Source organism: Taudactylus pleione, unplaced genomic scaffold (genome assembly GCF_031769625.1).
Source record: "Taudactylus pleione unplaced genomic scaffold, aTauple2 ptg000016l, whole genome shotgun sequence".
NCBI classification, from domain to species: domain Eukaryota; kingdom Metazoa; phylum Chordata; class Amphibia; order Anura; family Myobatrachidae; genus Taudactylus; species Taudactylus pleione.
This window is the reverse complement of record NW_028284418.1, coordinates 15,038,612-15,059,017: the sequence shown is the minus strand read 5'-3', so window position 1 is coordinate 15,059,017 and position 20,406 is coordinate 15,038,612. Positions and strand designations below refer to the sequence as shown.

General features: G+C 43.8%; 1 protein-coding gene across 2 annotated transcripts in view; it reads left to right on the top strand.

Moving 5' to 3' along the window:
- CCDC57 (coiled-coil domain containing 57) overlaps positions 1-20,406 on the top strand; it is an 82,322-nt gene that overhangs the window by 5,475 nt on the left and 56,441 nt on the right. For both annotated transcript variants that reach the window (XM_088474935.1, XM_088474934.1), the window contains exons 2-3: positions 9,630-10,061; positions 16,620-16,728. In XM_088474935.1, the coding sequence (XP_088331061.1) occupies positions 9,661-10,061; positions 16,620-16,728 (510 nt within the window). In that variant the 5' untranslated portion in view covers positions 9,630-9,660. The remainder of the gene's footprint in view (positions 1-9,629; positions 10,062-16,619; positions 16,729-20,406) is intronic.

Sequence of the window (20,406 nt, the reverse complement as noted above, 5' to 3'; positions counted from 1 at the left end):
CGATGTTAGATGGTTATCATCACTGTGGGGCCACCAGTGAAGGAAAGATGGGGATATGCAGCTGCGGCAACACACCATAGACAGTTTCTCAACGACAATTAGAAACCTTTGATCATTGATGACCGAACCGTCGATGGACTTATGTGTATCCACTAGTAAGTTATCAACAATGCTATACATATTGTTGTCAGACTTTCTTTCTCTTTCGCTCATATAGCATTAGCTCACATTTATTACCAGACTGAGGATTTAGGTGAAAAGCTCATTGGGTCATACGCAGAAAAAAGTATTTCAGTTCAGCCGGCCATTCTGTGCAACCAAAGGGTTACTGTGATGGTCGATTATTGTCCAATTTGCGGGCAACTGCCAATAGCCGCAACTGCCGGCACTTCTGCTGCCACCTCTGACCCTTGTACCTCTTTTACACCGGAGCTAAAACCCGGGTTTTTGAAGGGTTAACCGGGCAGCTCCCTGGTGTAATAGGGGAGAGGGTTGGATCGCCGGGTCGAGTGACCCGGCAATCCAACCCAGGTAACGAGCAGGTTTTAACACGGGCTTAGCCCGTGAAACCCTGCTGTGAGAACAGCGCAGTCCGGGTCACGATGACCTGGAGTGCGCTGCTAGCCGGCCAAATGGTCTGGCTTCAGTGGCGCTTGGATATGACATCATCTCCAAGCGACCACTTTCACTCCGGAAAAGCCGGGTCTATGCAGACCCGACTCCGGTGTGTGCGGCGCCGACTCGGGAATATCCGACCGCAGGGTCTTGTTGCAAGCCCGATGGTTGCGATGGTCAAAGACCATCATCATGGCAGCTCGCTATAGCTGTGGGTGGTCACCCACAGCTATATGAGCGGCTAGGAGGCCGCTCCATGTTTAGGGAGAAGGGCCCTGATTCAGAGCGAGCGCTCTGGTCAGAGCGACCGGCTCTGAATCAGGCTCTTTGTTCCAACTCTGGGTCAGACCTGGAATTTAGGGGGAAAAGGGGTATTAATCTGTGGATTCAATAATTAGGCCTCTTGAGAGAACAGCTCATTAAGCACTGGGCCCCATGTGTCTTAATGACATACTAGAATTCAATGAGCTGTTTACCTAAAATCTTAGCCTGTTTATAACATTTTTAGAATTAAATTAAATTGATATTAAAGCTATTCCTGCATAATATGTTTTGTGTCTGCCAGCAGTGATGGGCTCAATTATAGTGAATAGGAGCTGGGATATACAAAATAATGTAAATGTAAGGTTAATATGGACATTTTAAGTATATCTTTTAGAATCTTTAATATGAGATATTTGTGAATTCCACTTAACTTTTTAAATTAATTGAATCTCTTCCCACAAAGCTCCTCCAATCACAATGACTGCCTAAAATATTGCTTCCTGCTCAAAAGACAAGAACAAGAAGATCTGAATGCACCTTCTCTTCATTCCATTTCACAAATGAACAGAAAGTATCTACGCAGTCAGTTGATTGCTGTCTCCTGTGCTCATCCCAGCTTTTACTAACATCTGTAATCTCTCCCTCTATCTCCCTAATCCCTCCACGATATTTCCATATTTATTCTAGCAGTTATATATTGCTCATATTCTGAAAAATACCAGATTACTATTCCATCTCCCTTCCAAAATATATAAAGTGTTTACCTACAGTCACAACCGATCTGATTGTCAAAAGTCAGGCTTTTGTACCCAACGCTACTCTGAGATAAGGTGCTCATTTATTTCATCACTGCTGAGTCTAAAGCTGGATACACACTGACAGATACATTGGCCGATCAATTGATTGGCCAATGTATCTGCTGCCCGTCGGGCAGTGTGTACCTGCGATATGTTGGGGAACGTCGGCGTTCACCGACATATCGCATTGGCTGTGCTGCACAGCCGATGGACAGATATGTCTGCAGACATATCTGTCCATCGGCCGGTGTGTGCGGGCGGTCGGCAGACCACCCATACACACAGAGCGGCAGCCGCAAGGAGGAGGGTGGGACACGCCCCCTGGTCGCCGGGACCTGCGGGCAGACACAGATGATGGCTGTTCAGTGTGTACAAACAATTATCATCTGCAGATATATCTGTATAGTGTGTACCCACCATAACAGCAGCCACTTTTAATTCATCAGGTTTTCTTAACTGCAATTTACTTTATTGGCCACTTGCTTTTCATGAGAAAGAAATGAAGTAATTTTAAGGAAAGTGTCCCACACCTTGGGCCTGATCGCAACTGCAACAGCGCACTTGAATATACAGCATAAAAAAGGAATAGAACCTTACGCCAAATCTGTTCTGCAACAGCGCACTTAGTTGGCCGATTGTTGTGTACTGCGCGTGCGCGAAGGCTACACTGCGATAGCACTGCAATTATGCAGAGCACGGTAAACCATCGCAGAGCAGTGATTGCACAATACGCGCTATAGCGCGTTTTTACGCTATACAGGTAGTGAGTGACTCTGTTTGTAAAAACGACCGGGTCCCATAGGTCCTTGTCGCGAGTCCCTCACTTGTGTGCTTGCCGCAGAGCAGCCAATCACTTCTGGTGGTGATTGGCTGCTGCGGCGCACACACAGCGGGCGCAGCAGCCAATCACTGCCGGCAGCATTCACCAATCGCCGCCGGCGGAATCTCATGATTCAATCGCTGCCAGCTGTGCATTCCATCTGACGTCCGCGCTGCTCTCGGTGTAGGGGCGGCGGATCATGCCTTCTCCTACCTTACCCCAGTGGTAGTGGATGGTACGCAGTCGAGAAGCTGGCGGACCTAATCCCGACAGCCAGCTTCCCGACTGCTTTATCCCGGCAAGGGTTAAATGATAGGCGCCTAAATCTAGACTGTCATTTTACCGACGCCCGGCATCCCGACCGAAGTGATGCCGGGTGCCGCTGCGGACAGCTGCACCGGGGTGGGTGGCGAGGGTTAGGTTTAGGGCTCCAGGGGGGAAACTTAGGGTTCAGCTAGGGGGAGGGAGGGTTAGGCACCCTCGGGGGGGATTTAGGGTTAGGCACCCCCCGGGGGTCTTAGGTTTAGGCGGTGGGGAAGGGGGGATTAGGGTTAGGCACTGGGGGAGGTTAGGGTTAGGCACCCCTAAGTAGGGTTGGGGGGGGTAGGTTAGGTTAGTAAATACTTACCTTGGGACGATCTGGATTTTCAGCCATGTCGGCCAGCCACTGTCGGGATTTGAACCACCGGACCAGAGGTAATTCATACCGATTCCGTAGTGGATATATCCCCTTCAGTAGAAGGACCCTGATGTCATCATTCGCCCATGTGACTGTGTAGGCAGTATCACTTTTACTGACCGCAGGTAAGTGGTACTTATATTTATTTTAGCACAGGAGGCAATACGCTGCAGCACCCACTAGTGCCCTGTTTGACTTGTGTCCTATTATAATAATAGTGGAGCAAACTATTGTACACCTTCTGCTCTCCCGTGTAGTCTCCTCTCCCACCCCTGTGCCCCCCGTTCTCCTTTTCCCTTCTGCCCTCCTGTGTACTCTACCCTCCCACCTGTTCCCCATTTATGTACTCCTTCTGCTCTCCAGCTCCATTGTGCCCCCTATTCCCCTCTCCCCATGTCTGTACCCCTTTTGCTCTCTTGTGTACTCTGCCCTCCCACCTGTGCCCCCTATTCCCCTCTCCCCATGTCTCTACCCATTCTGCTCTCCTGTGTACTCCGCCCTCCCACCTCTGTGTCCCCTGTTCCCCTCTCCCCCATGTCTGTACCTGCTCTGCTCTCCCGTGTACTCTGCCCTCCCACCTGTGCCCCCTGTTCCCCTCTCTCCATTTCTGTACCCCTTCTACTGTCCTGTGTACTCTCCCCTCCCACCCCTGTTCCCTTCTCCCCATGTCACTCTCAGTGCAAAATATGGGCTATAGCGCGTTTTTTACGCGCTCCAGGCAGTGAGGCATAAATTGTGATGGGACCCAGACACTGTGTGGTGTAGGACCCCAATTATTTAAAGTGAGGGGTCCCTGTGATCCACATTTTTTTTTCGTTCAGCGCGATCACTGGCAGAGTGAGTGACAGGTAGTCAGCGTTTGAAGGTGACGGGGGATGGTTGGAGAAACGCAGGCGTGCCTGTCCATTTGAATTGTGTTACATGGACATGCATGTGTGGGTCATTTACACGTTAATCTATTGACATTTTTGGGAGGAACGGTGAAACCTCTTAAGGTGCCCACACATTTGAATGTTGAGCCCCTGTTTGTCTACTTAAAGGGCAAACTTCAGTCCTGGCGCCGGCTCCCTCTTACCGTTACTGGTAGAATTAACTTAATAAAGATGGTGGTGCAGCCAAAATTTGTGTACGTTTTGCAGCATTCTCCTGTTTTTATTACAGATACTTTGTTTAGGCGTTTGAATAGTCTTCTTTCTTCATTGGTCTGGGTGAATTGTCGACCACGTATTCAACTGGCAGCTCTGACCCGATCTAGGTCTGGGGGAGGTTTGGCTCTTCCAAATTTCAAATTTTATTATTATGCAGCGCAGATGGCACATATACGGTTATGGCTTCAAGATGACTCCCCTAATGCCCTGCACGTTTTGTTGGTTTCTCAGATTTTCCCTAACTTTACACCATTGCAGGCCTTGTTTGCGGGTAGAATTATACAGAAAGGCCCTTCCCTGTTGATGCAAGCTATTAAGATATGGAAATTGGTATCTAGTATTCTACAGTTTACGGGATTAGATCCAGACACTTCTCTATGTAGTTATCATATATTACCTGAACTGGCCTCTTTACAGCTTGAGGTGACATGGGGTTCTAACGGTGTAACTACATTGGGTCATTTATATGACACTTCAATTCTTAAATCTTTTGCAAAACTCCAAGAAGCTCATCATCTCCCTCAATCATATTTATATAGATATTTACAATTACGGCATGCTCTCTCGGCTCAATTTTCAGATGGCCCTCCTCTAATTCAAATATCCCCATTGAAGTCATTCCTTTTATCTTTAGGTCCCCGGAAGACGCTTTCTTACTTATACTCCTATATATTGTCTTCTTATCATAAGGATAGTTTACCACATCTTAGATCAAAGTGGGAGAGAGATATTGGCCTTATAACTGATACGGAATGGGATAATGCTGTAGAAGCTCCTCGTATTTCCACGACTTCTATAAGATTTCAACAGATTCAACTGTTTATTCTACACCGTACCTATTTAACTCCTGTTCGTTTGCTAAAATTTGGGGGGAGAGCATCTGACATATGCCCTGTAGTAAATAAGTAAGTGTAAAATTAGTAACGGTACTTTCTGACACCTTCTATGGGATTGTCCGGTGGTTAGCACTTTTTGGAATAAGGTTCTGAGAGTTTTGTCCAATACAGGTATTGCTCCCACTTTAGCTACGCCATTGACGTGCTGTTTAGGCTCTATGGACGATGAGGTAGTGGACAGATATCTTAAACAATACATTGTCAATATGTGTACACTAGCTAAGGTATGTGTGGCTCGGTTGTGGATGGCTCCTACAGGACCAGATTATAATGCTTGGCTGTCCTTGGTCCGTACCACTGTTGAACATGAAAAACATGTGTTTATTTGTCGCAAAGCTGAGAAGAAGTATGAACGTATCTGGAGCAGTTGGCTTAAATCCTGTTATGCCCGTGCATTGCCTAATGATTGACCGGTATATTATTGTTAGGATAATGAGGTAGATTATTACTTTGTTGGAGGTAATGTGCTGTGTGATAAGTTGAGAATTTATTGGGATCTAGTTGATTTTGCCAATTTTTCAGGTGTTATTTTTGACAATATTCCAATATTTGTATAGTGTGGTATTTTTTTATTTATTTTCTATGTTTTGTGTGTGTATATATATATATATATGTATGTATGTATATATATTCTCTATGTTTATTGTTTTGGTATACACATTAATATTATATTTTTTATAAGCAATGGATCTGGGATGAAGTTTGTAGATCTAGGTTTTATATTCCAGATACTGTTATTTGATTATGTATTTATGTGTATATGTGTATAAGTATGTATGTATGTATGTGCGTGTGTATGTATATGTGTGTATATATATATATATATATATATATATATATATATATGTTATTATTATTATTTTTATTTTTTTATTATATATTTTTTATTATTTCTTTTGTTTGGTTATTTGTTAATGTATTTCTATAAACCAATAAAAATTTACTCAATTTAAAAAAAAAAAAGGTGCCCACACATGGCACGATCCCAGAGCCAACATATTGGGTGGTCCCTACACACTGGGCGATCTGGTGCTCGACATGCTGGCCCCTGCCGCATAGTGCTGCATGGGATCATCAGCCGCATCGCTTGATCTTTCTGCATGTTCAAAAGATGAGGTGAAGCGACTGACGACCCCATGGGAGCGCGCAATGCACATATAGTGCATACACACGGAACAATATTGCTGATTTATCATTCCGATCCGTCGGATCGTTAGCAATATCGTTCCGTGGGGCCTTCACTATTGATCTGCTGGCGGTAGTCCTTGGTGTATTGCACAAAGTTCAGATTCTACCTATATATTTTAGACTCATTTTCTTCACAAAATATCCTTCTATTGCTATTTCGGATTGGCATTCTCTACATTTGTGGTCAGTGGGGGCGATTCAGCGCATTTTCGCAGCCGTCATGGGCAAGGTATACAAATTCCGTGATTGCAGCGCAAGGCTTAAGGACGCCCTCTATGTCTTAGACAGCGACGGCAGAGAGAACGCATGCTGGTCTAAAGATGCCCCCTTTTCCTTAGCAGCATATGTCATCTCCAGGAAGTGTATGTAATATCAGTAACATCGAGAGCCATCGGAGCTGCTCGTAGCCCTTGAGGTAGACCCTACCCTTCCGCAAGCACTGCGATCACTGCAGGCTGAAATACAACCAGGTGACGTGTACAATGACGCCTCCATGCTAATTATGCACCCACATGAAACATCGTACGCACAGGCACGCAGCGTTCACACCCCTGTTTTCATAGACCTTCCCCTGACACCACCCACAAACGGCACTGTCACTCAAAGTAACGCTCAGTCTGTGTACTTCGAGCGCCTGATTCCTGATCGCTAAGACTGGCTTGCGCGGTCGCACTGCGGCTTATACACATGTGCAGAAAGCAAAAATCGTCCAGCTATGAGCAAACGCAGCGTGGCCTCCAGGTCTGAATCGGGCCCAGTGACTTAATCACTTTGTTATATTCAGATTGGATAACGAAACTCTACCAACCTTATATCAAGATATCTCATAAAGCAACCTCCCTGGTCTACCCTAGATTTTTGCTTCTAATCCATACTCATTATCCACTTCCATTCTTGGTAACAGGCCTTTTCTTAGGCTGCGCCCATTCAATAGAGTTCTCTACCTATTATTATAAGACTTTCCCTAGCTTTTAGCCTACCAGCTTTCCCTAAGAGTCTGCTCAATACAGGAAATCGTAAGACATCACAATGATGGTTTTATAGCAGGAATGGACAATAAGCAGCTCTCTAGCTGTTGTGAAAATACACATCCCAGCATGACCTGACACAGTTTTATTATCAGGGCATGCTAAAACTGTGGCAGGGCATGCTGGGATGCGTAGTTCCACAACATCTGGATGGCTGCTTATTGCCCATACCTGTTTTAAAGGGACTCCCTTAAGAGTAGGATAACCCATGCTGCTACAAGAGAAATCTGTGTCTCATTTTTGGATGTGGTATAACATGACGACATTCAGAATGTCGACACGGTATTAACGTCAACATTCAGGATGTTGACATGTTCACAATGAGGACATTTAACATGTCAACAATCACAATGAGAATGTCAACTATTTTACTTTAAAGCTGGATACAAATTGGGCGATATATTGGGCGTTCAATCGAACGCATCAGCTGTGCAGCACAGCAGATGGCCGAAATATCTGCAGATATATTGGTGTGTCTGTGGTGTGTACAGGCGACCCACCGATCAAGTGTACACATGTGTGCAGGGACCCGACAGTGAGTGACAGATTAACTGGGCAGGAAAATTTAAATTTAAATGCCCACCCAGTTGTAACGTAAGGCCCAAGCACATAGGACGGGCGATTGGTAAGTGTATATGCAATTACCGATCGTCAGATAGCTTTACAGCACCCTAACCTTAATATGTTCATAATATCAACATTTTGTCGACATGTTGACATTCTGAACAGACATGCTAAATGTGGTGACTAGATACCCAGGTATCCCCATCTGTTTGCTCTAATAGATTCATCATCCTGCACATAATCTAAATTGTGGTGTGTCAACAAGCAGAGTTTCTGTAGCTCTAGCCAGACGCTGGCTATAGAAAGCTATACTTAATCTCTATTAATAATTCACTGCCTCTGCACACATGTGCTCCAGTCAAACCGCGATATTCAGTATGAAACAGAAATAATCTGTATACGCATACGTTTACTTTGTGTTGTAAATATGAAACCCACAACACAGATTAAATGGTTAAAAGATTTAATTAAAAAAATGTTTATATATAGGCAACCATCAAATATGTTATTTCCCTGCACAGCTTCTCCTTACTACATGGGCATTGGCTGATCTCAGACAGCCCATCGTGCATCCTCCCATTCGGCATCTCACTTACTGGGGGAGATGTATCATGCTCAGAAGCGGTATCAGCGCACGTTATGTGCGCTGATACCGCTTCTCCCTGATGTATGATTGGGCTTTGGGCAATAAATGACAGGGGCGCTATACGTCCCTGTCATTATCGGCACTGCTATCTACAAGACAGCTGCGCCGTTAGCCTGGGCCATGTATGAACGGTCAGATCGCCTGACTCTTCGGCCCGCTGTCGCTATCGACAGCTACAGCCTGGTCCTGCCCTATCCCTACAGCAGGCACAGCGCTGTCCCTGCTGCAGCGGCTGCCGGCTCCAGACTGTACGCGGGGATCTCGCGATATTTGCGAGATCCCGCACATGCCCAGTGGAGCCGGCCAGGACTGACACACAGCGCATCAGCACTAGGCTGATGCGCTGTGGTCACTAGCAGGTAGAGCCGGAGGGGGGGGGGGTTAATGCTCCCCCTCTCCGGCCGATGAGATGTTCACACATCTCATCGGTAGTGCTTCCTGCTTCGCCTCGGTAAAGAGGTGAAGCGGGAAGCGTTATAGCGGCACGTTATAGTACATCTACCCCACTGTTAGTACAATGCTTGCCTCCAGTGCAGGGTTCCCCGGGGTCGAGGTGGAGGGGGGAGACCAGCATCCTCCTTCAGGCGAGGGCGGGTCCAACAGGGAGGGCCAGGGTCAGGGTGGAGGGGGCCAAAATGCGCCTTCGGGCAAGGACAGCTCAGAGCAGTGAGCTGCACTATGACGTGGCCAATAAGTTATGCTGTACTGACGTTTCTATATGTAATGTCGGTGCAGCTGGACTTTGGCTACGTCACAGTGCTTGGCAGCAGGGAAAGTTTACCGGGCGTACCGTCTGAGAAATATAGCATAGGGAGAACACTGTTAAAGCATTTAATTCTAAGATTTCATGTTTGCATCGCCCCCAATAGCATTACAGAAGGTCTTATTATAACCATTCTTACCATCATGTCCGATATGCTGTAACATCCAATGTATAGACCTTTATTACAATTATTTTAATTCTTTTTTGTTTTTTATAAACAGCACTGTACCCACTGCACATGCACATCTCAGAATGATGCCAGAAGAGCTAGAATTAGCTGAGCTGCTCGCTACAAAAGAACAAGAGTGGAAAGCGCTTCAGCAACGGCAGATTCTCTTTCTCCAGCAGAGTCTTAAGGACTCACAGAAAAACCTCCAGCAGCAAAATGAGAAATTTGACCGTCTCAAACAGGATTTCACCCATAACTTCAGAGTGCTCCGTGAAAGAGACCGTGAGCTGGAACAGTATGAAGTGATGTACAATCGTTTGAAGGTTGTAGAGAATGCAAAGCAGTCTGAAATCAGCGATCTAAAGATACAGATTGAGAAGCTGCAGCAAGAGATTCAGAGAGAGAGGAAGAAGTATGATGACTTACAAAACCACCATCAGCGGAAATTGAAAGAACACCAGATAGACCTAGATCGAATAAACAGGTAGTGTGCATATGTCCACTTCAATAACGCCCACATAATCTTTATTGCTATTTCTTTTCTTTTTTTTTTTAATTGAGCAATTTTTATTGAAGTTTTTTGAATACACACCCCAAAAATAATATTAATAATAGTAAAAGCGACAAGCATGGAAAGAGAAAATGTGGCATACATACACATTTAAGGCAGAGTACAATTTGAAGACGTATTATTCAGAACAGGATATGTATACAACCCCAAATAACAGAAGGAAAACATTCCAAGTACCCGAAGGCGCCATTCCGGTCCTCGGTGCCGGAGGCCAATAAGGAATATAAGAGGTGCATAAAAAAAAAAATTAAAAAAAGGGGAAATCTTACACAATTACCCCTCCAGAAAAATATCTAAATAAACTAACCACTTATCAAGTCTGTAAATTTTTTCCAAAATAAAAAATAAGCTAACCATGCCTGCCAAATAATAAAACTAAACAAAACAAATACACCCAAAGCAAACCTCACCTATAACCCCCCACTCTGTATAACCTAACCCCAACTCAGATATACCTGGATCCCACGATACCCTCCCCCCTAACTACACTAACCTATTACTAACAAATCATATAGGATGCGTACAATCTTTAGGATGCGTACATTCACCTGTCTTCAGTGTGGCTTGCGTCTATGAGACCTCCACCAATCTGCTTACACTGCAGACTTGCAAAAGTCCTATACTGGGGGCAAGAGATCTGTCTATAATTAGCACTAAGGACCACATAATACTTATCTTACTTGCAGCCTAGTTACACCCACTCAGTTGCAAGTGGAGATGTGGCAGAGATGTGAACTATGAATTGCTGTAGTTTCTGAAAGTCGCGTATTCTCAGCCACAGGACATGCACAATGCAAAAAACAGCAAGATCCATCCGCAGAAGGGACTTGTGTGCAAAGCTGAACCAGGCCTCTTGTATGAGCCATATAAATGACACACTGTAACCTTATGACCTGCCCCTGTACCTACTAACCACTTGCACAACTTTTCCATAAAGCCTCTGCTACTTAACTCTGTATTATAGACTCCTATGTCCTATAGACTTCTATCTTGCAATTATAGCTGCCAGTATTGCGTACTGGGATTTAATGTCTAGCTACTTCTATCTTCCCACAGCAGTCATTGTTTCCATATCCTATAGCCTTTTTTGTGGGAAATCCACATTTTCTGTTAGCAAGATGAGGATGGCATAATGATTTCTGGGTTCCCATTTTGACACCATTGTGGGTGACACTCGCTGAGTCATTCTATGCTGGTGGGCAAAACTAATTTCTATTGTCATTGATACATTTCCAAGAATAGCATTGACCTGCAGAAAGTAATGTGTAATTGCATGTCATATCAACCTGAGCTACAGCTGCAAGAACCAGATTACTTTTCACACTAGCAGAGTACTCCTGCATTTGTCAGCTCCCTCTTATAGGCATACTGTAGCCATTGGCATTTTGCAGGAAATACCATTCAGGAAGTACAAGAGAAAGACTGTCATAACATTGATTCTTGTCCCTAAAGGTATAAAAATAAAACAAAATAATAAAAATAGAATAAACTCTTTAATCTTTTAAAACAAGAAAAATAAAACTTTGGAACACATTTGAATCACAATCCTTAGTAAAAATTAACCTTATGAACAATTAGAAATAATTCAAATAAACTTAGTCTTAATGAGATCACTCTTGGCTGACCTCAAGGAAGGTGCTGAACCAGGTGGAGTATGATTATGCCATACGCACGTGTACTCACTGCGCTAGGGCTCTCTGCACTAAACCGCCACCACTACTCAAACTGGCATAGTCTCAACTCTAGCTACACGATACGGAAACTTGCGTGCAGTGGGGGGAATTCAATTCAGTGCGATGTAGAATAGCTGCGGGAGAGAGCTCCCGCAGCTATTCAATACAACGCGCTGTTTGGGCGGGCAAAGGATTTCTTCTCGCACCCCCCCTGGGGATGCGAAGAGAAATCCGACAAAAGTGCTGGGCGCGCAGCTGTTTGCCAGCTTAGAGCAACGCTAACAACTGCACGCACGGCACTTTAGTCAGAGAATTCCGGTTATCGCGCCTTAACACCCAGGTTAATTCGCGAGAACTGGCATTCTCTGACTTACCTGCTTTACGACGAGGCACAAAGCGCATTGAATTGAATAGCTGCGGGAGCTCCCCCCGCGGCTATTCATCAACGCGCTGAATTGAATTGCCACCAATATTTTTTTTAAAGTTATTTAAGTTTAGATCTTGCTGGGGTATGTCACACCTTACCTAGTTCACCGAAGGTAACGCAACTAAGGTAAAATATGCACAACATAATATAGCTGCTTGTGTGTGAGTCCCAAGCAGAGTTACTATGTTGGATTAATAGGAAAGAGAAATGTGCAGCACTGATAATAGATTCAATTTAATGAATATTAAATTAAGAACAATAATACATTCATAAAATTGAAATAAAATTATTATTATTTATGATAATAAATAGAGGTCCATAATGCGACCTCACAATGCAGGCATGATAATATCCTATAGGCACTTGTTACTGCAGCTTTGGAAAAAAATGGACACTGAAAAAAAGTCTTGCAGATATACCAGGCACTTATCAATTGGACACTACTTAGGAACTGTACTGAAGTACCATATTGGACTTGGGACGCTGTCTTGGTTCCAGCATTTATTTTCCAGAGGCTTTTCCGTGCGTTGGATGTTCGCCGGTGTGATACCATCGCTAATTCCTTGGGACCCTCGTTTCATCTAATACAAGCTGGTAAACCATTCTCCCACTGTTGGATTTACAATTCTATTCCAAGTTCCTTCTGCAAGACTTTTTTTCAGTGTCCATTTTTTTCCAAAGCTGCAGTAACAAGTGCCTATAGGATATTATCATGCATGCATTGTGAGGTCGCATTATGGACCTCTATTTATTATCATAGTGGATCCAAATAATTTTATTTCAATTGTATGAATGTATTATTGTTCTTAATTTAATATTCATTAAATTGCATCTATTATCAGCGCTGCACATTTCTCTTTCCTATTGCTTCACAGGAGGCTGACTACCTCCCTTTCTGCAGCTGCTGGAAAAACCTCTCACCTCAGCGCCCTATCTACTATTTTTATAGTTTTTTCCTTGCTTACTATGTTGGATATGTTGTAATGAGTTCAGTAATGTCTTCTTCCTCTTCCAACTAGAACTAATGAGACCTATTACATTAAAGTAAATCCTCTCACCAGTCTGGCACAAACAGGTTTTGAGGGTTCATAGGAAATATTGTTCAATTTCTTCTTCAGGGTCCATAGGGTCCACAGGGAGACATTGGGGTGTAGGTGGGAAATGGAGGACCGGACACCAACAGCAAAGCTTTTCAATCCCAGGATGCGCCGGTCTTTCCCCCTATACCCCGCATGTTGGTCCCAGATTTGGGTTTAAATACCTTGTGAAAACCGGAAGTAACGGGCCGGGGAAAAACTGGACTAATTTCACAAGGTATTTAAACCCAGATCTGGGACCAAAATTTCACCTACCCTTGAAAAAGTACCCACATGGGATGAAACGCGTTGGGCATTACCACAATTGAGAAACACGACTTTTATATTTTTACCCTCAGACCATATATATGTATGTATGTATGATCTGTATATGTATTACTGAATTCTCTCTGACACCCATTTTGCCGCAGGCAGGCATGAGTGCAGAGCAATAAATGTATTTTTACCTTCCATACACATAGTGTTCTGTTAAGGTAGTGTTGGACCCTGTTTCCCCTGCCCCTTACACCCACACCAAACAACTACACAAGAGAGTACACTTGGTGGACCAGCAGGATTACGTCAACACCTGGGTAAGTCCTACATGCTACCTATCTTCTGCACCATAGTGTCCATCAGCACCTGATACTGCGGTTTGTTTTGTGAATTCTTGAGGTGGAGTGGCAGTTTCCTGATACAGAAACCATTTGGAGAGGGGAGAATACATCGTTATTACACTACTGTACACCAGGAACTTTAACATCATCCTGTCACGACCAGGGTTTCTCGGCTTGCCGGCCGGCAGGCAATACCTGTGAGGATGCTATGGCGAGGGGCGTCTGGCGGTGGCGCTGGTGTCTGGCGGGGTGCATTGGCTGTGCGTAGTCCTGTGCGGGCATGCTGTCACTCTGGTCTGGTTTAGGCTTGGTGGTGCTTCCGTTCCGCTCTTGTATGGGCGCTGCCATCTTGCCTTCGGACATGTGACCTAGTCGCCCTATCCTGGTGTGTCACATGCTCTCTCTGGCATGTCACAGTGCGGCACTGGGTATTTAAGGGAGTGCAGAGCTTCCTTTCATTGCCAGTGCAACATGTTTCTCAGCGAGAGCTGAGAGAGAGTTCCTGTGCTCATTCACCTTTCTGTTGGGATCATTACCTAGCTTGCTTCACCCTGCCTGTCCCAGCCCCACTGAATTCTCCTGCCTCCTCCATTGCCTCTCCCTTGCCTGAGTACCTGTGTCAGCTGTTACCCTGCATCTTGCCTCCACTTGCATTTCCTCTGGACATTATTTCTTCAGCCTGCAATTCATTTCAGCCTCACAAAACCTGGAATACTGGACTGCCTTCTGTTATCACTACCTGGACTTTTTTCCAATTGCCTAACTACAGTTCCCAAGTGCACTTTAGTGCTATACCCGGACTTTTTGTTTTGCCACATTCAAGTCTGTTAAGCCACTCAATAAAAACTCCACGTTTATTTTTAAATCTGCTTCAGTGTCTGCTCCTATTACCACCCCGGGCCCACAACAAAACCAGAACCTCACACATCCAGCTTAATTTTAACTCACATACAGATGTACATACTGCCTAGAGTTTTAGCATACCGGTATTCATCACCAGGACTGAAGTTATAAGAACACCCCCACCCTACAGTACTCTACAGGTGGTTCACACCAAGACTGTGATATCTAGAATTTGTAATCAAGACTATAGACTATAACATACCAACTACTAATTATTCTCAAATTTGTTGACATAGGTCTGTACACCACATTAAATACGCCAGGAGTGCATACCACAGATCACCACCACATAATGATAAAATAGGATCCCAGAGCGGGGACACCACACTATAAATTTTTACATGCAGATGGGCCTTCCTGTGCTACAGTCTCTGCTCATTCTACTCCTACTCGCTCTTTGGGTCCCTCATGGGCAGCCCGGGGTGGCGCCTCAGCTGAACAGCAATGCAAGGTGGCCACCTGGTCTTCTGTCCACACCTTTCTTAGGTTTTATGCCTTTGATTCATTTGCCTCTCAGGATGCTTCCTTCGGGCGTAGGGTACTCCTATCAGCGCAGGAGCGTTCCCACCCTTGAACAACTGCTTTGGGATATCCCCAATGTCTCCCTGTGGAGCCCTATAGACCCTGAAGAAGAAAATGAGCGCTGTGATAAAACTTACCTTTGTTAACTCTCTTTCTTTGAAGTCCATAGAGTCCACAGGGCACCCGTCCTGACGCACCTGGCTTCTATTGGTTTCTTCTATTGGTCACTTGTTTCGTTCTCTGTGTGATTTTTCATTGTACCAGTCTTCCTTCTCTCCTGTCCTGCTCCTGCCTTGGGCTTGTTAACAAACTGAAGTGTCCTCAGGCTGTGGGCGGGGTATAGGGGGAAGGACCGGAGCATCCAGGGATTGAAAATCTTTGCTGTTGATGTCCGGTCCTTCAGATCCCACCTACACCCCGAAGTCTCCCTGTGGACCCTATGGACTTTGAAGAAAGAGAGTTCACAAAGGTAAGTTTTACCATAACTCTCATTTTCATTAAGTAAGATTGTGAAATGTTTTTTTTACCCAGTGTGTACAGTATAAAATAACAGTATTATTAAAGTACTTTGCACTGCAATGGCTGGAACAATATTTAATGTTTTTTTTTTTTAAAGTAAATTCTTTTTATGTCTAAGTCTAACTGAGGAAATTTATATACTATAGCAATCTATTGTGTGCTTCCAACTTTGTGGCAACAGATTGGGGAAAGCGTGGTCCATCAAAGATTGGTTTGCCGTGAATGGTCTGCTTTGAACCATTCCCTTCAACCCTTTTGAACACCTTTGGGGTGAATTGGAAAGGCAACTGCAAGCCAGGCTGTATCACTCAACATGGGTGTCTGACCTCACTAATGTTTTTGTGGATGAATTGATGTGAATCGCTGTAGCCATGTTCCAAAATCTAGTGGGAGCCTTCAAAGAAGATTGGAGGTTGTTCTAGCAGCAAAGGAAGGACCATATTCATGCCCATGGTTTTGAAATGAGACATTCAACAAGCGGATGTTTTTGTTATGTTTGGATGTCTACATTATTGCTGGCCATGTAGTGTAGTTGAATATGAAAATAGAGAAGATCTCCTAAATGTTTGAATATCGTCATCTCTTTTTCAGATTATAGGTGGTTCCTTTTTTAACTGTACATGATATAAACAAAGTCACATACCATCTGTATGCTAAATTATTCAGCTACTATTGACCTATAGCCACTGACTTACTCACTACCTGCTAAAATGTATCTCTTTATGCTGTTACAGCTCAAAAAATAGCAATATTGATCTTCTTCGGGAGGAGTATGAGAAAGTAAAGCGCCAGCTGGAGAGGAAAATCGAGGAGGTGCAAGGAGACCTGACCCTACAGAGACAGGTGAGACGTGGTACACATCCATTCTCATAGCACTTTCTGACCTTTCCGAAATCTCATTATTTGGAGGTGAACAGCTGTGTGGTGCTGTAACAATTGCATGCTGCAGCTTATTGATCGCAGTTCCGGCCACCCAACACCTCCCCCTTTTTTAAGCTCTTTGGCTGTTCAGTAAATCATCCAGTCTGAAAGTCAGCTAGGCAGCTGCAGTTCCCAGTCTGGCAACCTGCCTAAATACATTGTTGGTGACAGAGTGTAACGAGAGTGCAGATGTACTAGAATGCAGACTGGAAACAGCGTTGATCTCTGTAACCTTGAGGTATCAAAGAAAGGTCACATTTAATAGCGGTATGTTTGGACACCGTGGGCTGACAGACCTTTCCTTTGGCCTATGTGTCCTTACTGAAAGTACAAATGACAACTAAGGTGCGGGTAGGGGCTGCTCGATAGAAAGGTCAGCAGGCATTGTGGGGAAATATGATGTCGCTGTTTTAAGGCCTACTTTCAACTCAATTACACATATATCAAAAGATTTCCTTTCTGCAATTCCAAATGAAACAATATGAAATTACTTTTATCTTGTAGAACAGGCACAGACACTCTCCTCAGCCAAATGTAAGAAAATTATGACCTATCTCTAACAACATGAGTGATATATCATTTTTACAAGAAACCCATTCAAAGCTGCACTAGCACATAGTAAATTACTAAGATGGCCCCTCCCCTAGTTTGAGCCTCAGTGGATGCACCTTGCAGATGGTAGTGCTCCCATCCTCCCCTCCTCATGACTTCTAATGAACCATCCAATAACAAGAGGGGGACTGGGGGTGAGCAGCAGGATGTATGGAATTGGTCCTCTCAATCACACCCTCCGCTGACATTTTTAGTTGGTTCGCTAAATTGATTTGCTGCTTCTGTGCTCCAGGACCGGCAAAGCCCCTGCAACAAATGGACGTTTGCAGCAGCCCCTAGTGGTTGTGCAGTGCCAATAACAGCACAACATTAGAACCTGACTATGGAGCATGGTTAATTTAAACTGAATTAACATCAAAGGGAAGCTTGAACGTCTCCTTCTCGGACATAGGACTGCTGCTCCAGAGGTAGAGGAGACTCCGCACCTGCGACTTCCTTAGGAGCAATCCTAGGAGCTTCCGGATACATTTTCTATATTATTTCACCCTGTACTTGTTTTTATTTTTTGCTTTGTCTATTAAATTGTTTTAACACAATACATTATTAGCTCTGCTCTGTGTCTGGCAGCCAAATATAGCAGGAGCATGTAAGGAGCAGAGCGACATTATTCCTTGTATTCCTAACAACACCAATGACTCTGAACACAGTGGGGCCTGACCACCACGTACAACGGATCTGCCAATTCATTAGATGTATAAATCGTATGGTAAATATGCTTCCTTATTATAAATGACTTTACCATTGTGGGCCCCATTTTTTCACACACGCATATATTCCCCTCATCTGGCACACCAGTTCGTTTAACATACACTTCCCACCTACACCTCAGTTTATCCCATATGATGAATTAATCTTCAAGATTGTACAGTCAGGTGCATAAATATTGGGACATTGACAGAATTTTCAGATTTTGGCCTCTATTCACCACCACAATGGCTTTGAAATGAAAAAAACAAGATGTGCTTTAACTGCAGACTTTCAGATTTAATTTGAGGGTAATAACATCCAAATCAGGTGAACGGTGTAGGAATTACAACCGTTTCTATATGTGCCTCCCACTTTTTAAGGGGCCATAAGTAATGGGACTATCAACTCAAAAGCTATTTCATGGACAGGTGTGGGCTATTCCCTCATTATTTCATTATCAATTAAGCAGGTAAAAGGTCTGGAGTTGATTCTAGGTGTGACATTTGCATTTGGAATCAGTTGCTGTCGACTCTCAATATGAGATCCAAAGAGCTGTCACTATCAGTGAAGCAAGCCATCATTAGGCTGAAAAATCAAAACAAACCCATCAGAGAGATTCCAAAAATATTAGGTGTGGCCAAATCAACTGTTTGGAACATTCTTAAAAAGAAAGAACGCACCGGAGAACTCAGCAATACCAAAAGACCCGGAAGACCACGGAAAACAACTGTGGTGGATGACAAAATAATTATTTCCCTGGTGAAGAAAAACCCCTTCACAACAGTTGGCCAAATCAAGAACACTCTCCATGAGGTAGGTGCATATGTGTCAAAGTCTACAATCAAGAGAAAACTTCACAAGAGTGAATATAGAGAGTTCACCACAAGATGTAAACCATTGGTGAGCCGCAAAAACAGGAAGACCAGATTAGAGTTTGCCAAACAACATCTAAAAAAGCCATTACAGTTCTGGAACAACATCCTATGGACAGATGAGACAAAGATCAACTTTTACAAGAGTGATTGGAAGAGAAGAGTATGGAGAAGGAAAGGAACTGCTCATGATCCAAAACATACCACCTCATCAGTGAAGCATGGTGGTGGTAGTGTCATGGCGTGGGCATATATGGCTGCCAATGGAACTGGTTCCCTTGTATTTATTGATGATGTGACTGCTGACAAAAGCAGCAGAATGAATTCTGAAGTGTTTCGGGCAATATTATATGCTCATATTCAGCCAAATGCTTCAGAACTCATTGGACGGCACTTCACAGTGCAGATGGACAATGACCCGAAGCATACTGCAAAAGCAACCAAAGAGTATTTTAAGGCTAAAAAGTGGAATGTTATGCAATGGCCAAGTCAATCCCCTGACCTGAATCCGATTGAGCATGCATTTCACTTGATGAAGACAAAACTGAAGGGAAATTGCCCCAAGAACAAGCAGGAACTGAAGACATTTGCTGTAGAGGCCTGGCAGAGCATCACCAGGGATGAAACCCAGCGTCTTGTGATGTCTATGCATTCCAGACTTCAGGCTGTAATTGCCTGCAAAGGATTTGCAACAAAGTATTAAAAAGTGAAAGTTAGATTTAGGATTGTTTAGTTTGTCCCATTACTTTTGGTCCCTTAAAAAGTGGGAGGCACATATAGAAACCATTGTAATTCCTACACCGTTCACCTGATTTGGATGTAATTACCCTCAAATTAAATCTGAAAGTCTGCAGTTAAAGCACATCTTGTTTGTTTCATTTCAAAGCCATTGTGGTGGTGAATAGAGGCCAAAGTATGAAAATTCTGTCAATGTCCCAATATTTATGCACCTGACTGTATATACCTGCCAATGCTGTATAGAATGATATACCTGGTATGGTATATGTAGAATGTTGGTATTGCCAGATTGTCATCAGTCGGTATGTTGACAATGGGGTTTCCTATTCACTTATTGTAAGCTCTTTCGGTGATGCATGGACGATGAAGTGGACCAGCACATGTGCAGGAATTACCTATCAGTAAAGGTAAAACTACACTGATTTGTTGATTGAATATATAGAATTTGATTTGTTAACTGCATATATCTCCATGTAAGGTTAGAGGCTTGTATGTGTTTATTGCTGAAATATGAATTCGTAGACCGTTAAAACAGATGATGCTCCTACAGTATAATAAACTCTAATTTCAATCTTGATATTGAACATGAAAGCAGTTGTTGCACCTCGCCTTCATATTATTTAAACAACACTGGGAGAATAATGAAGTAACCTACACCAATAAAGGGATCCAGATGAGACTAAGGATGTAA